Below are 8,769 nucleotides of genomic sequence, written 5' to 3'. Positions count from 1 at the left end.
AAGTACCTTTGTTCTTTTTCAGTTAACTGTGTCTTCTTTTGCAAAACACGTTCTGCGAATGCGACTTCTGATTTGTTATAAAAAGAGAACAGCTTAAGATGGCACCTACTCTAACCAACTGATATTATTCCATTGGCTTGGCTTGTTTGTACAGAATAAACTTAGACCAGCAGTTTTTTTTATTGTTATTTGTTTATATGAATATAAAGGTATTCAGTAAGATAATTAAGTATATTAAAATTGTATGTATAAACTACCTGAACAAATCAGATTTTAAAGAGTTTTGCTTAACATATTGCAGATTGAGTAAACTGAATTTCACCCATGGGCTTCATCCCATTTACACAAAACACCGATTTTGTAGTATAACACATTTTGAAGCAAGGTTCTTTTGAATTCAGTGGGAACACTTCACAGTATTATTCTGCACATCGGTCTGAGAATTACTGTCACCTTGCTTTCTTTGATACGATCATAGAACACGATTAACTAATACTACTGTTCAATATCAATTGGCTGATTAAAGATTTTTTGGAACTGAGTTGTCTTCTTGTCAAAATCCATCAACATCTTTATTATGAGTCAGATATGGCTAGATGGCCAATCTAATTCAATTGTATCACATATCAAGATTATTTTTCAACTGAAAACAAACAGCAACATTTCAGCTTGGATTTTGAGGCATCGGGGCAATGCCGCATATATAACTGGGACCAGTTGAGATTACATAGACACAGCTTTGGCATATTATCATAATCTATGGTACATTTGTAACTGTATGATGATATTTTGGTCAAGGGCTATAAAGGGGGAAAGTCAAAGAGGATAAGAGGGTACAGGCACACTCCAAAAAGACAGTGTGGTGTTTGCTCCAGCTGCACACTGGGACCATTGTAAGGAGTGGGCTTTGACATCAACTGGGTCAGGGATGGAGGGATGAGGGAGGGGAAGGGAGGGGAGAGAGAGCAGCAGCTGGACCCAGCCCTCAATGTCCCCTTGTTAGTCTACTTAATCAATGTCAGTCCAGTGGCATTTCCATGGCCTGCCTTTTGTTTTATTCCCTTGTCTGTATATTCTTCATATCTCTCTGTGTTTTCTGAAGATGCTGCTCTGAAGAGTCAAACACACCCACCAGCCAGAACCTGCTCTCATTGACCATGTGGCGTCCTTTACGTACCTCAGACAGGCAGCACACATACTATGCAGACCATGAATAGCCTGGCTACTGAGAGAGAATGAACTGCCCATGCAGCAGCCCACATACTGATCACACATGATGATCACACATACAGTACAAAGGCCTACAGATCTGCTATCTTAATTTTACCCTGTTTCTCACAGCAGGAACATAATTCTGCAGCAACAGGAAATGTGAATTATTATGTGGATTATAATTAATGGACATTTTTTGTAGGGCATGATACATTTTTTCGTTAGAGCAAATCAAGTCTGACATTTTAAAGTGGAAATTACAAACTTTAGAAGCCTTTTTAAACCTCGAATACACTACAATTTGCATTTCTTCCTGCGCAGGAAAATTCTCTGCAACAACAGAGTGATCAAATTAAGATAGTAGATCTGTACGCATAGGAATAGGATTGTATTTAGGGAAATTGTAATAAGGTTGCAGCTCTGGATTGGTGAATACAGTATGTCATATTCAGTCTAGGAGAAATTTGGAAAAATATGGCATATGTTTTGAAATGTGAAATGATATGAAGTGCTGCTCATTGAGTTGTATCTGATTGCTAACCTTTAAAGCAAGTTATAAATCAAGGGCACCCATGCCTGTGAAGTCGATACAGCCTGTATCTATGTAATAACTTACCATAGCCAATTTATAGGGAGATATGCCACAGCAATGTTTACAATGAAGTCTACTGCAAGTCTACTGCACAGAAAAGGCTATGTGTTTGTGTTAACTTGTTATGCATGAGAGTGACTGAAAAGCAACAAGTTGACATTCCGATGGTGATGTAAACCCATTATTAGTGTCTTTGACCCCTGCACTGTCCTTAATGTTGAACCCAGGGCTGCATTAGTGATGGACAGCGGCTGAAAAGGGACTTTGTGTCTTTAAGATCTGCTGGCTCTGGGAGCTGGGGGTCTGTCTATTGTTGGTCAGACAAAAGCTTGAGTCAGATTCATATAGCAGTGGTGGGGAATAACTTCTCATATCTTCAAATCACAGTCACAAAGCCGCCAAGCTAAACCTCAATAACCCCATACCTCTCTCTGAACATGGGTAAGTGGTCATCTAATGAGTTTTTAATATTTTCTATGAATATCTTAATAGTAAAAGTCTGTGGAATATGATTAATCTACTTTTGAAATATATATATATATATATATATATATATATATATATATATATATATATATATATATATATATATATTAGAAAATATATGTGATGCTTCACTTGAGAATAATATTAATAATATGAAGGATTGATTAATATTGTGATAATTGCTGGTTTTATCGCAAGTTGACTGTATGATTGTCTGATTGTAATGTCCACATGTGGGTACCTCATGGGTTATTCATATCATAACACAACATTGGTAAGATTGCAACATTAGAAGCTGGCTGGGACTGGTACCATGACTGGTATTATTCCAGGTTACACATAGATAATATTGTAGACTAAATAGTCCATTTTGAACGTTTTAGATAAGCTAAGCTTATTGAAACTCATTACTCAAACTTGTTATTGAAATTCCTTGAACATAAATGTTATTCAAATCAATTCAGGATCATCATCTATTCAATGATGTTAAAATAAAAACAAACCACCTCTCACACAGCTAATATCTGTAAAATATTTTCTAAAAGGTGGATTGAACTCATTGGGGTTCAGAGAGACAGAGGACCAGCGCAGGCTGCTGTCAGGGAGAGGTCATGCGAGGTCGATCATGTCAAAGGCTCTCACACTTCCACTCTTGTCCAGGGCATAATTAGCAAATTTGCATGGAATCCTTTGTTACACGCCGTCCGTTTGACTCTGGAGTCAGTTTAAGTCGACCAACTATTTTAAGTCGATCAACTATTCCTCCTTCATTACTATTTCTTCAAACAAAATAGTTACTCTGCACTACAGTTTATACAGATTTAGCATGATTTAAGGACTTGGTTTGGTATGATCCTTCAGTGCATGCCAGTGGTATCTCTGCTGGGATTTTATTCATAGGTTATCATGGCATTTCAAAGCACAGCTGAAGAGGGGGCGTCTGCAGCCAATGTAATTTCCAGGGACTCAAACAACTTCCCAGCTGTTGCTGTTTTTCTTTAAATGGCAGTTAATTTCATTCATATACTTTGTTCCTTCCTACCCACTAAAATCACAGAAACCATAAGATTACAGGAACGTTTAGTCAGTGTGCAACAGTTGCTGCAGCTCAGTCATCTATTATGTATGATCATGACAGTGTTTGCCATTCCCGAATGGGGTTTGTAGATAATACAACTTTGATGAGCGACTTAGTTGTTGTTGTAAAGATATTTCAGTTCCCCCCACCCATTCATTGTGCTTCCTCCCACCCTTGAACAGTTGAACCGCAGTCCCCACCCCCTACTGACATAGACACTCATTCGGTGCCATGGTACAAGTCCCAACCAGCTGTAGCTGTGGGCTGGGCTGGGCGAATAGTAATGATGTTGCCAGCGGTACTGTGAGAATCCTGGTGGTGGAGATACTCCCCTGACCCCCGCCCCACCTGCCCAGGCGCCCATGGCTTGTTTATTAGATTGTTGGGTTGTGTGTGTGTGTGTGTGTGTGTTTGTTTTGTGTGTGTGAGGTGGTGCTAGTGTGGTCTTTGTTTGTTTGACATTGCTGGCCTTTGTTCTCCTCCACTCCTAGCTAAGACAAAGGGCACTGTGTCTCCACAAAGACAGGCTCTCTCTATAGGCCCCTGGAGCCCATCCTTCAGTGCCCTCTCCTCTCTCTCCTCTCTTGGTGACGCCTGTGGTGGCGGGTGGTGGTGAAAGAGGGTTGGACTCTGGAGAGTAGAGGGGCTGAACTGTGAGGCGTTGGCAGGAGCTGAGGAGCTTTTACACACGGATGAAACCAGTGCAGAGAGCTGTTTTTTAGTTGCAATATCCTGCAGAAGAGCCTTTAGCATCACTGGTTCATAAACCCTTTGCTTGTTGTTGAGGAGCACAAGAACGAAAGCAGCAAATGTTTCCGGTCAGACAGCCTTGGCTTTGCAAAGCCCTAGGTGCATCTCTCTCTCTGATTCCTATACCAATACAGCCATTAACAGTCTGGATGTTTCCTATCTGCTTCCCCAGCACAGCTTACATTGGAGGAAGTGTATGAGAGTGCTGTGAAGTCATGGGCGCTTTAACGTTACTTTGTTGGATACGCTGCTCTGCTGCACTTGGTTTCGCTGTTGTGTTTCGCTAAAATGTTTCTGTTGCTTTCATTTCTGTTGATGGAAGTTGTTGGTGGATGTTGATGGATTTTCGGCAGAAACAGTGGGGTCTTTCTTTTCAACAGCTCCCCAAGTAGGGTGACTGACAGGTGTCTGGACTGTGGCGTAGATGTGCTGTGTGTTGGTGTGTGCGGTGTGTGCCGCCTGTGTGTTGATGTATTATGCCCCCTCACCAGGTTGTTATGATTCCTGTATCCGCTGCCTGGGGGCAGTGCCCTACCCGTCCCTGGTGGCCACTCTGCTCTGCTTCACCGGCATGGCGCTGTTCTGTGGCTGCGGGCACGAGGCACTGGCCAACACCGAGGTGCTCGCCGAGACTTACTTCGCTCGTAACATACAAGACTACGTTGTCCTGGCGTCGTTGTGAGTGGTCCTTTTAATTGATGAGTATAATTTTTTCTTCCTAGTAAGTGTTTGTATTTGTAGATAGGTTGTGCAAATCAAGCAACAGAAATGTAAAGACTCTTACAGGAGTAGTAGTAGTAGTAGTAGTAGTAGTAGTAATAGTGGTAGTAGTAGTAGTAGTAGTAGTAGTAGTAGTAGTAGTAGTAGTAGTAGTAGTAGTAGTAGTAGTAGTAGTAGTACCCCTTCCTTTAGGTAGGTTGAGAGCAGCCACCTCTCAACAGCACATTTTGTCACCATGGATCTCTGACCTTTCCTTATTATGACCTGTCCTTGTCTCCCAGTATCAAGTACTTCCAGTACGTGATCTATGGCCTGGCCTCTTTCTTCTTCCTTTACTGCATCCTGCTGCTGGCCGAGGGATTCTACACTACCAGCGCCGTCAAGCAGACCTTCGGAGAGTTCCGGAGCACCAGATGTGGCCGCTGCCTTAGTCTGACGGTGAGTGGGGGGGGGGGGGGGGGGGGGGATGACGGCACCTCGCTGTTAGGTTGCTAAAATAATATTGACACTATAGCCTACTGTACTCTAGCTTCTAATCCACCCACAGCAATGGAGGTTGAAAAACAATCCATAAACAATTCATAGAGTAGTTAATTATCCATCAGTTAATTATCCATGAATCCCTCATGTATTATGCTTCGGGGATATTAGGCTCATGTTAGAGTATTTACCCTCTGTGGTGGTGTATTTCTGCAGTAATTAGGCCTCATGGGACATGTTGCGTCACATCCTGATTCCCTGGAGTTTGACCAATAACTTCCTGTGACCTCCTGCTCTGCTTCCTGCTCCACAGTTCATCATAGTGACATACATCCTGGCAGTGATCTGGCTGGCGGTGTTTGCCTTTACAGCCATACCCGTCTTCTTCTTCTTCAACATGGCACAGACCTGCCATACCATCAACATCCTGGCTGAGACGACACCCAGCATCAACCAGCATGGCTGGATCTGCATGGATGCCCGGCAGTATGGTACGTTTAGCTTATGATGGGCCCAGCCGTGCCACCTTATGTTATTTTCTTTTTAATTAATTTTTTACATTTGAAATGTACTGTATTTCATTTCACATTAATGAGACAAGCTTCGCTTTAGGACTACTGCCTTGGAATGCAATGCCAGGGAAGGTTTGTGGAATGACCTTGGCATCCATTTGCAAAACAAAAGAGGTGAGTTGGTGGTAGCTCTGTCTGACAGTAAAACTACTTCCTGGACTATGTTCCTGGATTATGTAACCTTTAAACACACAAAACACACAGCTAAATGATCATTCTGCATAGCAAATCAATGTACAGTACATGCACTCTATAAGACCCCTTTTTATAATGTGTACTAATGATTTTGATCATATTTGCTTGTTTTGTCTCTGCAGTTCTTCATCACCTACGACCTGTACATCGCTGCCTTTGCTGGTGCAGGGATCGCTCTCTTGGCTCTGGTGAGTAGAATGTCCACTCAGAGACTGATGAGTCTATGGGGTCTGTCAACCTCTTGGTTTAAGTTCAGAGTATGATTTGATGGTAACACTTTATAATAGCTATCCTTTATAAACCATTTATAAATCATTAGTAAATAAATAAACTATTAGCAAATTATTAATAGTTAATTTTCTGTATATTACTAGTAACTATAGTAGTTAAACATTACAAAAAGCATTATGTTTAACTAATGTAGTTACTAATTATGTACTAATCATTTAAAAAGATTTATAAATCATTTGATAATATTTAGTTCATCATTTATAAATGGCTTATAAAGGATAGTTATTATAAAGTGTTACTGACTTGATTTTGCAGCTCCATTTGGCTTAGTTTAAGGCAAATACCAAAGAGGTATGCGGTTAATTTGAGGCTCTTTGGCAGAGAAGAATAATAACAGAGAAATATAAAAAGTTATCATACTGTCCATCAGCACAGTAGCTGTCTTTATTAATTTCAACAATGATTAAGATGACAAGACCAGCCAGGTCATAAGAGAAAAGCTCACCAATAGAGAACAGACTTATATAGGCATACTGTAGGGGCATATAGTGGAAGTGATCAATGTGTGCACAAAGAGAGATCAGCTTGTGAGGCTATTGAATAATTGTGTAATCTGAATGAAGCTGCACTTTTGCAAAAAAAATTTTGGAGTATTATTTTTATTTTTATATAGTTTCTCTTTTGTCCCACTCTTCATCTTTCTCTCTAGTTTATGTATGTGGTAGCCACCACATATAACTATGCAGTCCTGCGGTTCCTGGGCAGGAAAGGGCTACGCTGTTAAAAACTGTGCCCTTTCACATCTCCATCACCCCATAGACTGGGCCTGAGGGGGGCAGTTACACATCACACCACTGAACTCCATCCATCCCCTGTGAGACACACCTGCAACCTGGATCCCCTACCTACTGCTGGCTGCTTCCCTGAAGGGCTCCAATTACTGACACATGGTTCATCTGACCATCTGGTTTATCACCTCAGCCTAGCCTCAGAGCCATACGAAACATACTTGTATTTCTGAGCACCTCCAAGGCGTATGATACCTACTAATTGTCTAGTTACTTTAGACAGAAACGAAAGTAGGGAGGTTGGTCGAGGAGGATGGGTCGGCGTAATCCGTGACTCTATGATATTGTAGGACCGCTATTCCATTCATAATGTAACGTAATGTAACGTAATATATCATACTAAATGGAGTGTCACTGATTTACGTACAGAATAATACAGATTGCCTTAAGACCACATTGGGTTGTTATAACTAAGCCCCTCCCCCTGCTCACCAGTCTTATACCTTTGGTTCTCAGTCCAGGAGGATGACTCTCTGATGTCTGTTGCTAATTTTCACATTGGATGTAGCGTCTCTGGTTTTGGTTCACACATTTTTTATAAAGTGTCAGATTGTGGTCTCTATATAGCTCTCTAAATCTGAATGACTTGGAGAGATGGCTGCTCTCAATGCTAATCAGAACTAAGAAACCGACCCCAGTCGCCTTGCTTACTGATATGTATATAGATTGTGAACATGATCTAGCTGCTGTTGCTTTAGATTGTGTTAGTAAATGAGCTGTCCATTACTGTAACTAGAGCAAACAGCGGAATGTGCCAAAGTTCTCTACAACGCTCAAGTGAAATGTGGGAGTGTAATGTGGGAGTCTCTCTTGTCTAAGTGTGTCAAAGCACTTAAGGCAGCTTTTTTGCACTCACTCTTGATGTAGTACCTATTTTTGTCCTTTTGACTGATTACTGTGTGTGGGGTGCAAGGAAACCCAATTCTATGGAGGTGCTAAAGGTGTAAGCTAAATATGATACTCCGTTTTCATTCTCCATATTTATTAATGCTCTCTGCTTTTAAACTGTAGTGTTTGATTTCCAGGTGATTTTTGTCTGGTGAGTGGCCTGCTATGCTATTTACTGAATTGGGTGTGTATATAATGCTGTGTTGAATTGATTAGCCATTAAAATGTATCAAAGCCTTTGAACTCAAGGTATTAAGATAGTGTGCTTCATTTCATTTCATTGTCATACAAATGTCAAATGGTACAACAACATTTCCAGTGAGGTTGTCCACATGGGCAATATAATGCACAACAACAAACAACAAGTCAATTGATATTAGAAGATAATTCACAGTTATGTTGACATAAATAATGGAAACTATCATAAATCATTTAGATATGTTGTCTCATTACAGATATACATGCCCTCCTCATGGTGAAAACACAAGTAAATGGTGAAAAACAAATTATTTGTTTACAGAAAAAAGTCCTATATTCACAAAAAATGACATTCAGTGTCAGGGAAGGAGAACTGATGATAACTCTGGAAATATAACACATCTTACAAAAAACTATTCTAACAATGTTAGCAAGTAATCTGTCAAAATGGTTGTTTTGGTGACAGGGATGTTCCAGGGATGACACTGCTGTGCCCTCTCTGTCAAGGTGATGAGAAGC

The 8,769-nt window shown here is 40.7% G+C and overlaps 1 protein-coding gene across 2 annotated transcripts; it reads left to right on the top strand.

Moving 5' to 3' along the window:
* Positions 1-2,123: 2,123 nt before the first annotated feature.
* Positions 2,124-8,306, top strand: LOC311135747 (myelin proteolipid protein-like). Of its 2 annotated transcripts, none has more exons than XM_084169794.1 (7): positions 2,124-2,245; positions 4,610-4,796; positions 5,120-5,276; positions 5,632-5,809; positions 5,931-6,004; positions 6,208-6,273; positions 7,026-8,306. In XM_084169794.1, exons 1-7 carry the CDS (start codon positions 2,242-2,244, stop codon positions 7,098-7,100), a joined length of 741 nt encoding a protein of 246 aa, XP_084025920.1. In that variant the 5' UTR covers positions 2,124-2,241; the 3' UTR covers positions 7,101-8,306. The 2 variants fall into 2 exon arrangements, with proteins under 2 accessions (XP_084025920.1, XP_084025919.1); XM_084169793.1 differs by lacking the exon at positions 2,124-2,245 and adding an exon at positions 4,032-4,217.
* The last annotated feature ends 463 nt before the right edge of the window (positions 8,307-8,769 follow it).

The sequence above is a fragment of the Coregonus lavaretus genome, assembly GCF_964263955.1.
Source record: "Coregonus lavaretus genome assembly, chromosome: 10".
Taxonomy (NCBI): domain Eukaryota; kingdom Metazoa; phylum Chordata; class Actinopteri; order Salmoniformes; family Salmonidae; genus Coregonus; species Coregonus lavaretus.
The sequence above is the reverse complement of the archived record's forward strand: the minus strand, read 5'-3'. Positions and strand labels throughout refer to the sequence as shown.

Bases quoted from the DNA above. Each gene is read 5' to 3' on its own strand.
- LOC311135747 (XM_084169793.1), top strand. From the start codon at position 4,178: ATGTTTCCGGTCAGACAGCCTTGGCTTTGCAAAGCCCTAG. The intron at 5,277-5,631 runs GTGAGTGGGGGG...CCTGCTCCACAG, and splicing joins GCCGCTGCCTTAGTCTGACG to TTCATCATAGTGACATACAT. The intron at 6,274-7,025 runs GTGAGTAGAATG...CTTTCTCTCTAG, and splicing joins GGATCGCTCTCTTGGCTCTG to TTTATGTATGTGGTAGCCAC.